The following is a 13937-nucleotide window of genomic DNA, read 5'->3' on the forward strand; positions in this document are numbered from 1 at the left end:
ATCTGGTAGCTTTGAGACTCACCAAACCAAATTGCACTGGAGAGAGGAGGGACACCTTCCTTCATCCACCCCCCACCCCCGCCGGATTCCCACATACCCTGACCCCTTTCTCCCGATTTCAGAGCCATTTCCAGAGTCCCGCTCATATGACCTCATTCGAAGTGCACTGTGGACGAGCTGCCATCTGCAGCTACTACCACAGCGGCCAAGGGCTTTAGCTCCCGACTACCTCCCTTCCTTTGGAACTTGGGGGCCCTCTACTCCCCACTTGCACACCACAGACCTTTGCTGAGGATTGTGGGGACCCTCACTCAGTTTGCAGTACGTTGTAGCCATCCCTGTCCTCTCTATACCTCCCTTGAAACTCAGCTTGTGAGCTCCTTTGGAGCAGCGTGGCCCACCTGGCTGCAACGGAAGAGACACAGCTGACAGTGAAACAACAGCTTAGATCTGAGACCCGGAAAGCTCTGTCAGAAGGGACCTCCCTCTTCACACCGTAGAGGCTGTAGGAGGCGCCAGGCTTTCGAACCAGTGCTGGGGCCAAAATGACTCCACAGCTGTTTTCCTTCCTGGGGAGGGTTCTGGCTCGAGTGGGAATGGCTCAAGTCTCCTAAGGTTCTGCAAGCCCACTGTGTGCAGATTCACGGTACACAGAGAGGAGAAGGTGGAGTCCTGCCCTGTAGGTGGTCACAGCTCACGGATGAGCCAGGCAGGCAGGCAGGCAGGGCATGAGAACACCTGAGCTGCCTTCATGAGTGAATGGTGTGGGGGCAGAGGAAGAGAAGCCGGTCTGCTCCCTCGTGTGGTGCCCCGGGCAGGTTGTCCCCAGAGGAAACCCTTACGACGGTGAGGACTATCACTGCTGTTTCCCAAGGGGTTCCGTCGGTGCGTGTCTTCCCCGGAGCGGTCAGGCCGTCTCTCAAGTACACGGGCCATGGGCATTGCCTCTCCTTGGAACTTCCCATGTGTTTCTCTTTTTTATGGAACAGTGATTTTCTAGAGGGGTTCTGGGCCACAAGGATGTTGGGTCATTTTCTAGCCTTCTGTCATGAAGAACGCTTTCCTGGGTGTTGGGGTGGTTTGTTGTTCCAGCTCCCTTTCTTGGCTTCTTTTGGGAGCTGGTGCAACAAGACGAGCTCAGCCTCTGCCTTCTGGCTGAGATGTCACCCTTGACACAGCAATGCCTGCCTGGAGATAATGATGGCAGTTGCCAAAAGGGCTTCGTTTGGCACATGGTATCTTGAAAGGACGTACACCGTCCTTTCAGATATCAAAGGCTAGTTCAAATGACATACAAATGAGAACTCTCCAATGGAGTCTTACAGTAGTTGGAGAGTCCAAAAAACACTCCTTCAGTCATTTCACTGAGAGTCATTGATTGGGGACACCAAGAATATAGGAAGGAATGCACAAAGAAAGGATGAAATTGTGTTCAGGATCGGGGGAAGGGATGAACAGGGCGTGCTTGCCTTGAATCCAGGCTTTGTTGGGGGGTGGGGCATAAAGATCAAACGGGTCTGAAACTACAAAGTGGTGATGGTAACACAGTATCACCAGAGTTACACAACAGTGTTCCCAAATTGCAACAATGATGAAAAAGTTTACTAATCCCAACTTAACCAACAAAAGTACAGGAAACCATACAAAAAATAAAACATCACCAGAAAGGTGGAAACAAACCAAATGCAAAGCAGTTCAGGGGAAAGGAACTCCATGTCCCCTGGGGGCAGACCGAGTTGCCAGCGTCCACGGTGAGCAGACGGGGATGGAGGCTGCAGAGCCGACCGCTCCCCTGGACGTGGTGTTTCCGGCAAGGGCTCTGGGTGTCTGTCCAGAGCGGGGGCTCGTTCTCCCTGCAGGGGTGGGTGAGTCATCGTGGGCGTCTGGGTGTTGCGCGGGAGCCAGGGCAGGCTCTCCCTGCCGAGGCGGTGACTCCTCCTCTGCCTCGGGTTCTCCTGCCAGAGCCCGAGCAGGTAGAGGTGCACGTGGAGGTGGAGGTTCTGGCTGAGGGGGTGGGACATCAGTGCCTGGGGCTGGGGGTCCTGCAGGCATGGAGATCCGATCTGCCCGGTGTGCTGGCCAGTACCCAGCTGGCCTGGTGTCTCTGCGAGGGCAAGTCTCGGTTCTCCATCTGCCCTCGGTGGATCCCTGGGTCCTGCACCTGGAGCCAGCACCTCTGTAGGGACAGGTCTGGGAAGCGGAGCCTGGTTCCAGTTGGAGGCCAGTGCTAGAGCTGGGGGAGAAGCAAAGTTTGCCCACAGGCCAGCCTTGGCATGTGCGTCTCCCGGGACAGAAAGCTTCCAAGAGATTCCCAAAGAATACCCAGCGTCGGATGTCTTTTGGGACTGAAGTGTGCAAGATGGGGGGCGGGGGGGTGTGAGGCCAGCGCTTGCTGCAGGCCCAGCAGCAGCTTTCGGGGACTCGTCCCTGTGTAGCTCAGCACCCCCTCCCCACACACTCCCGTGCACCAGCCCCAGCGTCCTCACCTCTGTGCTCTGGCGTGCTGGGCTCCAGGTCCTCCTGCTGCCTCAGAGGCCGGGGTTCTCGGGACTCTGGGTCGGAGCCGGGTGTGCTGAGCTCCGTGGCAGCCTCAGACTGGGCCGCCGGGTGTATCCTGGGCGGTGTCTCGGCAGCAGGCCTTCCCCGCCTCCTCTTCTCCCCCGGTGGGGCTGATGCCTCCGTGGGCACGCTCACCTGGAGCCTGCACTGGGCCTCACGGGCGGGGGGGTGGTGCTCCGACCCCTCCCTCCGGGAGGTGGATGGGGTGTCCCCGTCCTCGGCCTCATCACGTGGGAAGCTCTGCAACGACAGTGACCGTCAGCCAGCCATGCTAGGAGTTTTCCGAGCTGGGCCTGGGCAGTGGAGCCGCTGCTTCTGCCTGCTCGAACTTCTCTTCCCAGAAGGGTCAGAGACGTGTGTCTGCTCAGATCCCCACCCGGGAGGAAAGAGACCCACCTGAGGGTGTGAGGTCCGCCTGGGCGGCCGCCGCTGCCCGCACTCTCCCCATCCCGCCCAGCCTGCTCTCCCCTGGGGTGTGGACACAACTTGTCCGCAGGCTTCTGACCCCACATCCGCCTGGGCTTCCTTGAGGGAGACACACCCCAAGAAACCCGCATCCACACACACAGGCAAAGGACCCGGTGTTTCTGGGTGGCATGGGAGAGGCGGCCTGGTCCGTCCTGGGGCTCCCCGTGTTACCTTTCTGTTTCTCCGGGCAAAGGGCCAGAGGCCTCTCGGGGGTGTCCTGAGCCAACGTCGACAGGGTGCCCGCGCACACTGCCTGTGAGCACTCCTGAGGCCCCGGCCTCTGGGCAGGGGCAAACAGCAGAACATCCTGGCAGCCAGTGAACTGGCTGGGGGCTCCTCTCCGCTCTGGAGGCCTGGATACCCGGGCTGCGGGTTCTGTTGGGTTCTGTTGCCGGCAGGTGACATCATCTCCTGGGGTTCGTGCTGAGGTCCCTTCCCCAAAACTTCCCAAGGGAATCTCTGGGTTTCTGACTGCTCGACCACCCCCCTTAGGCCATGTGCAGGCACAGTGACACCCACACAGCCCAGCCCACAGCCCTGGGGAGGCCTGGGTTCAGCCAGGGCCTGAGCTCCGAGGACCCCACTGCTCTCAGACCAGGCTCCTTCTTCTCATAAGTGGTGTGGCCCTGGACAAGCATATGCCCCTCAGGGTTGCCCCAGTCTCTCCATCTGCAGAGTGGTGGTCATTCTCCCATCTGCTTCCTAGGTCTGTCGGCCTACGAGCAGCTCCATGCCTTTCCACCTGGGGCCGATATCACGTGGAGCTTGTGCGCTGAGACTTCAGAAAGAAAGATTCCATCCAGGGCTGACACAGCACAGAATGGGGCAGAACGAGGCCTGGATGTGCCGTGGTACCCAGGAAAAGGCACTCCCCCTCCTGACTGTTTTGAGACCCCGCATCCAAGTTGGAGGACCGAAAGGAAGACTCGAAGGTCTCCCTCTCTTATAGAAAAGAGTAGCCAACTTTCTGCTCCTCTGTTTCCATTGAGATTCTGTTCAAGTGTCCCAGCTCGGCTTCTGCGGGTGGCTGAGCTTCTAATGGCTCCCTGCGTTCTTGTCTTTTCCTCTCCAAACCTTCCGTCCTTTTCCCCCTTCTGGGGTGGAAGGGCGCTGTCATTGCTTCTACCTTCGAGGCAGATTGAGGAAAAGTCTGGACCGTCGACTCCTTTCCTCTCTTTGGTTCCGTGTCTCTCTCTGGCTGTGTCCCTCTCTTTTCCTTTCTCAGTTCCGTCTGTGTCTTCCTCTTTCTCTCTCGTGTGTGGATGGATGGATGCTAGGGATGCACATGTATATGATTAGATGAGGGTTATGTTTTAGGGATAGGTTAGAGGGAGAGAAAGGCTTTAGGTCGGAGTTGGTCATGGGGGAAGGGTCAAGGGTGGTGGTGGTGTTGTTTCTTGGAATCTGAGTGCTGTGCATTCTTCGTCTCTTTCCATATGAACCCCTTCTCAGATACACCACTTGCAAGGAGTCTCTCATGTTCTGTTTCCTATCTTTTGCATTTGTGAATGCTTAGCTTCTCTGTTGTGAAGAGGTTCCATTGGATGGAAACCCATGGGTGTACTCCGTGTACCTCTTTGCCTTACTTGAAGAGACCCATTTCGACCTCCGCCCAGCAAATGGCAAGGAGACTCTGATGTTAAGGAGCCTTTGACCTACGCTTCTTTCTAGCTATCTCATGACATCAGTCTTTAGGGTGAGGTTTTCCCCCTATATTGAGGTGGTATGAGATCAAAACCAATAGCGTTCTTCAGATGTAGCTGTCTGGTTTTCCCATGGACATTGATTGAAGAGGCTTTCTTGTTCCCATTTGGATATTCTCCCCTTCTGTGTCAGAGATGAGTTGACCATGGATGCTGGGGTTTGTTTCTGGACCCTCCACTTTATTCCATCGATCTGGATCTGTGTGTGTTGTTGTATTCCCAATAGCATACTGTCCTGCTGCTGCTGCTGCAGCTAAGTCACTTCAGTCGTGTCTGACTCTGCGTGACCCCATGGCCTGCAGCCTACCAGGCTCCTCCGTCCAGGACGTTTTCCAGGCAAGAGTACTGGAGTGGGTCGCCATTGCCTTCTCCGATGCTCTCCTGAGGATCCTAGTTTGGTCGTCTAATTTCCTTTCACACAACCTTGGATGTCCGTATCGGGGCTTTTTCGTCGGATTGTATTGACAGTTTAGGCTCTTTTCTGTCTCCGTACCCCTTTTGCAATTCTTTGTTCGGTGCGAAAATGCATTGGCATTTTGGGAGGAATAGCATCGAAGCTGTGGATTGCCTTGTGGGGCTGTGACATCATTTTCCCAATAGGAATTCTTTCAAGCCCTGAGCACAGCTTCTCTTTCCAGTGATTGGTGTGGGCTTGATCTTCCTTCTTCCATCTCTCGCCGTTTTGTGAGAACAGGTCCATCCTTCCCTTCTGGGTTAGATGGACTGGTGGGTATCACTTCAGTGAATGGCATTGTCAGTGGGGGTGATAATTCCCTTCTCGTTGGAAGACTTTGCTGTGAGTATTAGAAATGCAAGTGACTTCTCTTCCCCTTCCTCCCTGTCCATCTCTCAGAGCCACCGGGAAACAGAGGCCTCATCCACGGTCACACAGGCCTGAGGGGGTGCAACTAGACTGTTGTTTCTTCAGGCCCTCAGTGCTGGACATCATCCGGGATCCTCTGTGTGTGTCTTCCTCAGTCTGGTGTCCCTTCAGACCTTTCCCTAGTTTTCACAGGCTTGTTGTGTTGGTGTTCTTTGTCTGTTTGGAGACACATCCTTGATAAGCTTTGTGTTTCCACTCATTCGTCTCGCGATGTATGACCTGTCTTTTGCTTTTGTCGTGAGGTCTTTCCCACAGTAGATATCTTTGATTTTGCAAAGTCCACTGTATTCTCTGGGTTTTTTTTTTTTTTTTTTGTGGACTGGCTTTTAGTTTTGTGTGTGAAGACTCAAAGCACGTGTCCGGTTTCTGCTCATTGTTCTTCGAGATTTGTGACAAGTTTTCATGGAAAGTTTGTCTAGGGATAACTGGAAGTGAACTCGGTGTAAGGTGTCAAGTCTCCATCTCCATTCCTGTCATCCCCTGCAGTTTCCAATTCCCTGTTCCTGAGTGGTTTTAGAGACCTTGTGGGGAGTTTGGTTGCATTGGAGTTTGCATTTCCACCTTGATTCGATTCACACTGTTCTGCCCTCAGGGACACTGTCAAGGGGGAGTGAGGAGCAGCCTGCACTTCCAGCAGTGACCACACGGTGGGGCGAGTGCTGCTCTCCCCTCAGGGAGCCCCAGGCCACAGGCATCCCAGTGAGGAGCCAGCTCTGTGCTCAGCTGAAAGGAGTTAGTCTCTCAGGAGCCTCTGAGCCCTTGCCTTTGGATCACCCAGGGTGGGCATTTACTGGGACAGAAAAAATTGCCCTGAATTCCATGGACGGAAGAGCCTGGCTGTGTAGAGTTCGTGAGTTGCCGCGAATCAGACACAACTGAGGACACAAAAATTCTATAGATTAAAACACTTTTTGGGGGTGGGGGGGAGTGAAAGGGGGGGATGTGGGTTTTTTTGTCTTATATAATAGCCAAGGGAAATCTAGTTTAAACCTAAATTCACATAGACGGGAAAGGTATAGCTCTCCGTCACCCTATTAAAAAAAAAAAAACTACTAAACTTTTCTGAAAGTTTATTTAGTAGCTTCCTTGAGCAGTTCATTGTGAAGCATTTTTTTTTTTTTTCTGTGACATTGGCCTCATTAAAAAGCACGGTTTGCCTTTACTGGATAATTCTGTTCATTGGTTTCTTAGGGAACCTTGGTAATATTTGAGTTTCCTGGGGAGTATGGTCACATGACCTGGCCCTGGCCAATCGGTGCGTTCCACCTCCCTGGCCACTGTGATTGGCTCCGGGCTGGGGCAGTGCCCAATCGGGGCCCAGGGCCGGGCCTCCCGTTGGAAGCCAGGGGAAGACGAGCTGTCGTCCTGCTGGGGTAGGGGAAGGGGTGGGGCCGGGGGAGGTCAGGCTCCAGCAGTGGGAGGGGCGTGAGGCCCGCCTGCGGCAGTTGGTGACCTTCCTGCTCCCCTCAGGGCAGAGCCGCCGGCCTGAGAATGAGGGCGCTGCTGAGCCCAGGGCCTGGGATGGCCCGTTGCTGCTGTGGTCCCAGAGCTCCACCCGAGACCTGAGGGAAGCCGTCTGCCCGTGAGTCCTCTCCCGCTTGTCTGTCAGCTTGTTTGAACCATGCTGGGTTTTCTGCCCAGCTGGCTAAGGGGAGTCCCTGGAAATGCAAGGGTGTGGGTTTTGGCAGACTTCAGGGAAGACATGCCAGATGAGCCTGGGAGACTCCAGCTTAATCTGGATTCAGGAGATATCTCTTCGGGCCAGCTAGTAATTGTAGGATAAGCCTAATGAGTCTTCACAGGATGAAGAGAGTAACGTGCCAAGGTAGCAATCGATGTCCTCATTCGAGAGGATGAAGCTGGTGCTCAGAGAAGGGGGGAACTTGGCCACAGCAAGGAGGTGTGCACCCAGACAGAACCCCCAGATCCGGCCATTGGAGCTCAGGGAGGCCACTGGTGTGGCTTGTCCCTGTGGCAGGGGCCGAGGCACGCAGCCCACCCTGATTCCTGCGGGGGCCTGACTTGGGAAGTGCCATCTGGTAGCTTTGAGACTCACCAAACCAAATTGCACTGGAGAGAGGAGGGACACCTTCCTTCATCCACCCCCCACCCCCGCCGGATTCCCACATACCCTGACCCCTTTCTCCCGATTTCGGAGCCATTTCCAGAGTCCCGCTCATATGACCTCATTCGAAGTGCACTGTGGACGAGCTGCCATCTGCAGCTACTACCACAGCGGCCAAGGGCTTTAGCTCCCGACTACCTCCCTTCCTTTGGAACTTGGGGGCCCTCTACTCCCCACTTGCACACCACAGACCTTTGCTGAGGATTGTGGGGACCCTCACTCAGTTTGCAGTACGTTGTAGCCATCCCTGTCCTCTCTATACCTCCCTTGAAACTCAGCTTGTGAGCTCCTTTGGAGCAGCGTGGCCCACCTGGCTGCAACGGAAGAGACACAGCTGACAGTGAAACAACAGCTTAGATCTGAGACCCGGAAAGCTCTGTCAGAAGGGACCTCCCTCTTCACACCGTAGAGGCTGTAGGAGGCGCCAGGCTTTCGAACCAGTGCTGGGGCCAAAATGACTCCACAGCTGTTTTCCTTCCTGGGGAGGGTTCTGGCTCGAGTGGGAATGGCTCAAGTCTCCTAAGGTTCTGCAAGCCCACTGTGTGCAGATTCACGGTACACAGAGAGGAGAAGGTGGAGTCCTGCCCTGTAGGTGGTCACAGCTCACGGATGAGCCAGGCAGGCAGGCAGGCAGGGCATGAGAACACCTGAGCTGCCTTCATGAGTGAATGGTGTGGGGGCAGAGGAAGAGAAGCCGGTCTGCTCCCTCGTGTGGTGCCCCAGGCAGGTTGTCCCCAGAGGAAACCCTTACGACGGTGAGGACTATCACTGCTGTTTCCCAAGGGGTTCCGTCAGTGCGTGTCTTCCCCGGAGCGGTCAGGCCGTCTCTCAAGTACACGGGCCATGGGCATTGCCTCTCCTTGGAACTTCCCATGTGTTTCTCTTTTTTATGGAACAGTGATTTTCTAGAGGGGTTCTGGGCCACAAGGATGTTGGGTCATTTTCTAGCCTTCTGTCATGAAGAACGCTTTCCTGGGTGTTGGGGTGGTTTGTTGTTCCAGCTCCCTTTCTTGGCTTCTTTTGGGAGCTGGTGCAACAAGACGAGCTCAGCCTCTGCCTTCTGGCTGAGATGTCACCCTTGACACAGCAATGCCTGCCTGGAGATAATGATGGCAGTTGCCAAAAGGGCTTCGTTTGGCACATGGTATCTTGAAAGGACGTACACCGTCCTTTCAGATATCAAAGGCTAGTTCAAATGACATACAAATGAGAACTCTCCAATGGAGTCTTACAGTAGTTGGAGAGTCCAAAAAACACTCCTTCAGTCATTTCACTGAGAGTCATTGATTGGGGACACCAAGAATATAGGAAGGAATGCACAAAGAAAGGATGAAATTGTGTTCAGGATCGGGGGAAGGGATGAACAGGGCGTGCTTGCCTTGAATCCAGGCTTTGTTGGGGGGTGGGGCATAAAGATCAAACGGGTCTGAAACTACAAAGTGGTGATGGTAACACAGTATCACCAGAGTTACACAACAGTGTTCCCAAATTGCAACAATGATGAAAAAGTTTACTAATCCCAACTTAACCAACAAAAGTACAGGAAACCATACAAAAAATAAAACATCACCAGAAAGGTGGAAACAAACCAAATGCAAAGCAGTTCAGGGGAAAGGAACTCCATGTCCCCTGGGGGCAGACCGAGTTGCCAGCGTCCACGGTGAGCAGACGGGGATGGAGGCTGCAGAGCCGACCGCTCCCCTGGACGTGGTGTTTCCGGCAAGGGCTCTGGGTGTCTGTCCAGAGCGGGGGCTCGTTCTCCCTGCAGGGGTGGGTGAGTCATCGTGGGCGTCTGGGTGTTGCGCGGGAGCCAGGGCAGGCTCTCCCTGCCGAGGCGGTGACTCCTCCTCTGCCTCGGGTTCTCCTGCCAGAGCCCGAGCAGGTAGAGGTGCACGTGGAGGTGGAGGTTCTGGCTGAGGGGGTGGGACATCAGTGCCTGGGGCTGGGGGTCCTGCAGGCATGGAGATCCGATCTGCCCGGTGTGCTGGCCAGTACCCAGCTGGCCTGGTGTCTCTGCGAGGGCAAGTCTCGGTTCTCCATCTGCCCTCGGTGGATCCCTGGGTCCTGCACCTGGAGCCAGCACCTCTGTAGGGACAGGTCTGGGAAGCGGAGCCTGGTTCCAGTTGGAGGCCAGTGCTAGAGCTGGGGGAGAAGCAAAGTTTGCCCACAGGCCAGCCTTGGCATGTGCGTCTCCCGGGACAGAAAGCTTCCAAGAGATTCCCAAAGAATACCCAGCGTCGGATGTCTTTTGGGACTGAAGTGTGCAAGATGGGGGGCGGGGGGGTGTGAGGCCAGCGCTTGCTGCAGGCCCAGCAGCAGCTTTCGGGGACTCGTCCCTGTGTAGCTCAGCACCCCCTCCCCACACACTCCCGTGCACCAGCCCCAGCGTCCTCACCTCTGTGCTCTGGCGTGCTGGGCTCCAGGTCCTCCTGCTGCCTCAGAGGCCGGGGTTCTCGGGACTCTGGGTCGGAGCCGGGTGTGCTGAGCTCCGTGGCAGCCTCAGACTGGGCCGCCGGGTGTATCCTGGGCGGTGTCTCGGCAGCAGGCCTTCCCCGCCTCCGCTTCTCCCCCGGTGGGGCTGATGCCTCCGTGGGCACGCTCACCTGGAGCCTGCACTGGGCCTCACGGGCGGGGGGGTGGTGCTCCGACCCCTCCCTCCGGGAGGTGGATGGGGTGTCCCCGTCCTCGGCCTCATCACGTGGGAAGCTCTGCAACGACAGTGACCGTCAGCCAGCCATGCTAGGAGTTTTCCGAGCTGGGCCTGGGCAGTGGAGCCGCTGCTTCTGCCTGCTCGAACTTCTCTTCCCAGAAGGGTCAGAGACGTGTGTCTGCTCAGATCCCCACCCGGGAGGAAAGAGACCCACCTGAGGGTGTGAGGTCCGCCTGGGCGGCCGCCGCTGCCCGCACTCTCCCCATCCCGCCCAGCCTGCTCTCCCCTGGGGTGTGGACACAACTTGTCCGCAGGCTTCTGACCCCACATCCGCCTGGGCTTCCTTGAGGGAGACACACCCCAAGAAACCCGCATCCACACACACAGGCAAAGGACCCGGTGTTTCCGGGTGGCATGGGAGAGGCGGCCTGGTCCGTCCTGGGGCTCCCCGTGTTACCTTTCTGTTTCTCCGGGCAAAGGGCCAGAGGCCTCTCGGGGGTGTCCTGAGCCAACGTCGACAGGGTGCCCACGCACACTGCCTGTGAGCACTCCTGAGGCCCCGGCCTCTGGGCAGGGGCAAACAGCAGAACATCCTGGCAGCCAGTGAACTGGCTGGGGGCTCCTCTCCGCTCTGGAGGCCTGGATACCCGGGCTGCGGGTTCTGTTGGGTTCTGTTGCCGGCAGGTGACATCATCTCCTGGGGTTCGTGCTGAGGTCCCTTCCCCAAAACTTCCCAAGGGAATCTCTGGGTTTCTGACTGCTCGACCACCCCCCTTAGGCCATGTGCAGGCACAGTGACACCCACACAGCCCAGCCCACAGCCCTGGGGAGGCCTGGGTTCAGCCAGGGCCTGAGCTCCGAGGACCCCACTGCTCTCAGACCAGGCTCCTTCTTCTCATAAGTGGTGTGGCCCTGGACAAGCATATGCCCCTCAGGGTTGCCCCAGTCTCTCCATCTGCAGAGTGGTGGTCATTCTCCCATCTGCTTCCTAGGTCTGTCGGCCTACGAGCAGCTCCATGCCTTTCCACCTGGGGCCGATATCACGTGGAGCTTGTGCGCTGAGACTTCAGAAAGAAAGATTCCATCCAGGGCTGACACAGCACAGAATGGGGCAGAACGAGGCCTGGATGTGCCGTGGTACCCAGGAAAAGGCACTCCCCCTCCTGACTGTTTTGAGACCCCGCATCCAAGTTGGAGGACCGAAAGGAAGACTCGAAGGTCTCCCTCTCTTATAGAAAAGAGTAGCCAACTTTCTGCTCCTCTGTTTCCATTGAGATTCTGTTCAAGTGTCCCAGCTCGGCTTCTGCGGGTGGCTGAGCTTCTAATGGCTCCCTGCGTTCTTGTCTTTTCCTCTCCAAACCTTCCGTCCTTTTCCCCCTTCTGGGGTGGAAGGGCGCTGTCATTGCTTCTACCTTCGAGGCAGATTGAGGAAAAGTCTGGACCGTCGACTCCTTTCCTCTCTTTGGTTCCGTGTCTCTCTCTGGCTGTGTCCCTCTCTTTTCCTTTCTCAGTTCCGTCTGTGTCTTCCTCTTTCTCTCTCGTGTGTGGATGGATGGATGCTAGGGATGCACATGTATATGATTAGATGAGGGTTATGTTTTAGGGATAGGTTAGAGGGAGAGAAAGGCTTTAGGTCGGAGTTGGTCATGGGGGAAGGGTCAAGGGTGGTGGTGGTGTTGTTTCTTGGAATCTGAGTGCTGTGCATTCTTCGTCTCTTTCCATATGAACCCCTTCTCAGATACACCACTTGCAAGGAGTCTCTCATGTTCTGTTTCCTATCTTTTGCATTTGTGAATGCTTAGCTTCTCTGTTGTGAAGAGGTTCCATTGGATGGAAACCCATGGGTGTACTCCGTGTACCTCTTTGCCTTACTTGAAGAGACCCATTTCGACCTCCGCCCAGCAAATGGCAAGGAGACTCTGATGTTAAGGAGCCTTTGACCTACGCTTCTTTCTAGCTATCTCATGACATCAGTCTTTAGGGTGAGGTTTTCCCCCTATATTGAGGTGGTATGAGATCAAAACCAATAGCGTTCTTCAGATGTAGCTGTCTGGTTTTCCCATGGACATTGATTGAAGAGGCTTTCTTGTTCCCATTTGGATATTCTCCCCTTCTGTGTCAGAGATGAGTTGACCATGGATGCTGGGGTTTGTTTCTGGACCCTCCACTTTATTCCATCGATCTGGATCTGTGTGTGTTGTTGTATTCCCAATAGCATACTGTCCTGCTGCTGCTGCTGCAGCTAAGTCACTTCAGTCGTGTCTGACTCTGCGTGACCCCATGGCCTGCAGCCTACCAGGCTCCTCCGTCCAGGACGTTTTCCAGGCAAGAGTACTGGAGTGGGTCGCCATTGCCTTCTCCGATGCTCTCCTGAGGATCCTAGTTTGGTCGTCTAATTTCCTTTCACACAACCTTGGATGTCCGTATCGGGGCTTTTTCGTCGGATTGTATTGACAGTTTAGGCTCTTTTCTGTCTCCGTACCCCTTTTGCAATTCTTTGTTCGGTGCGAAAATGCATTGGCATTTTGGGAGGAATAGCATCGAAGCTGTGGATTGCCTTGTGGGGCTGTGACATCATTTTCCCAATAGGAATTCTTTCAAGCCCTGAGCACAGCTTCTCTTTCCAGTGATTGGTGTGGGCTTGATCTTCCTTCTTCCATCTCTCGCCGTTTTGTGAGAACAGGTCCATCCTTCCCTTCTGGGTTAGATGGACTGGTGGGTATCACTTCAGTGAATGGCATTGTCAGTGGGGGTGATAATTCCCTTCTCGTTGGAAGACTTTGCTGTGAGTATTAGAAATGCAAGTGACTTCTCTTCCCCTTCCTCCCTGTCCATCTCTCAGAGCCACCGGGAAACAGAGGCCTCATCCACGGTCACACAGGCCTGAGGGGGTGCAACTAGACTGTTGTTTCTTCAGGCCCTCAGTGCTGGACATCATCCGGGATCCTCTGTGTGTGTCTTCCTCAGTCTGGTGTCCCTTCAGACCTTTCCCTAGTTTTCACAGGCTTGTTGTGTTGGTGTTCTTTGTCTGTTTGGAGACACATCCTTGATAAGCTTTGTGTTTCCACTCATTCGTCTCGCGATGTATGACCTGTCTTTTGCTTTTGTCGTGAGGTCTTTCCCACAGTAGATATCTTTGATTTTGCAAAGTCCACTGTATTCTCTGGGTTTTTTTTTTTTTTTTTTTGTGGACTGGCTTTTAGTTTTGTGTGTGAAGACTCAAAGCACGTGTCCGGTTTCTGCTCATTGTTCTTCGAGATTTGTGACAAGTTTTCATGGAAAGTTTGTCTAGGGATAACTGGAAGTGAACTCGGTGTAAGGTGTCAAGTCTCCATCTCCATTCCTGTCATCCCCTGCAGTTTCCAATTCCCTGTTCCTGAGTGGTTTTAGAGACCTTGTGGGGAGTTTGGTTGCATTGGAGTTTGCATTTCCACCTTGATTCGATTCACACTGTTCTGCCCTCAGGGACACTGTCAAGGGGGAGTGAGGAGCAGCCTGCACTTCCAGCAGTGACCACACGGTGGGGCGAGTGCTGCTCTCCCCTCAGGG

General features: G+C 55.1%; 2 protein-coding genes and 1 long non-coding RNA gene across 3 annotated transcripts in view; 1 reads left to right on the top strand and 2 right to left on the bottom strand.

Annotated features, from left to right (window-relative positions):
• Positions 1 to 13937, top strand: part of LOC145534148 (uncharacterized) — a 770273-nt gene that overhangs the window by 428477 nt on the left and 327859 nt on the right. The window contains exon 56 of the long non-coding RNA XR_014074274.1: positions 7084 to 7195. This is a non-coding gene — a long non-coding RNA (uncharacterized LOC145534148). The remainder of the gene's footprint in view (positions 1 to 7083; positions 7196 to 13937) is intronic.
• Positions 1580 to 3384, bottom strand: LOC145534095 (uncharacterized). Its single transcript, XM_081561462.1, has 3 exons — positions 3199 to 3384; positions 2487 to 2799; positions 1580 to 2233 (listed from the first exon to the last, which is right to left on the bottom strand). The coding sequence occupies exons 1-3, from the start codon at positions 3331 to 3333 to the stop codon at positions 1605 to 1607; spliced, it is 1077 nt and encodes a 358-aa protein (XP_081417588.1). The 5' UTR covers positions 3334 to 3384; the 3' UTR covers positions 1580 to 1604.
• Positions 9220 to 11015, bottom strand: LOC145534119 (uncharacterized). Its single transcript, XM_081561491.1, has 3 exons — positions 10846 to 11015; positions 10134 to 10446; positions 9220 to 9880 (listed from the first exon to the last, which is right to left on the bottom strand). Exons 1-3 carry the CDS (start codon positions 10978 to 10980, stop codon positions 9252 to 9254), a joined length of 1077 nt encoding a protein of 358 aa, XP_081417617.1. The 5' UTR covers positions 10981 to 11015; the 3' UTR covers positions 9220 to 9251.

The sequence above is a fragment of the Giraffa tippelskirchi genome, chromosome 14 (assembly GCF_054371585.1).
Source record: "Giraffa tippelskirchi isolate mGirTip1 chromosome 14, T2T-mGirTip1v1.2.pri, whole genome shotgun sequence".
Lineage (NCBI taxonomy): Eukaryota > Metazoa > Chordata > Mammalia > Artiodactyla > Giraffidae > Giraffa > Giraffa tippelskirchi.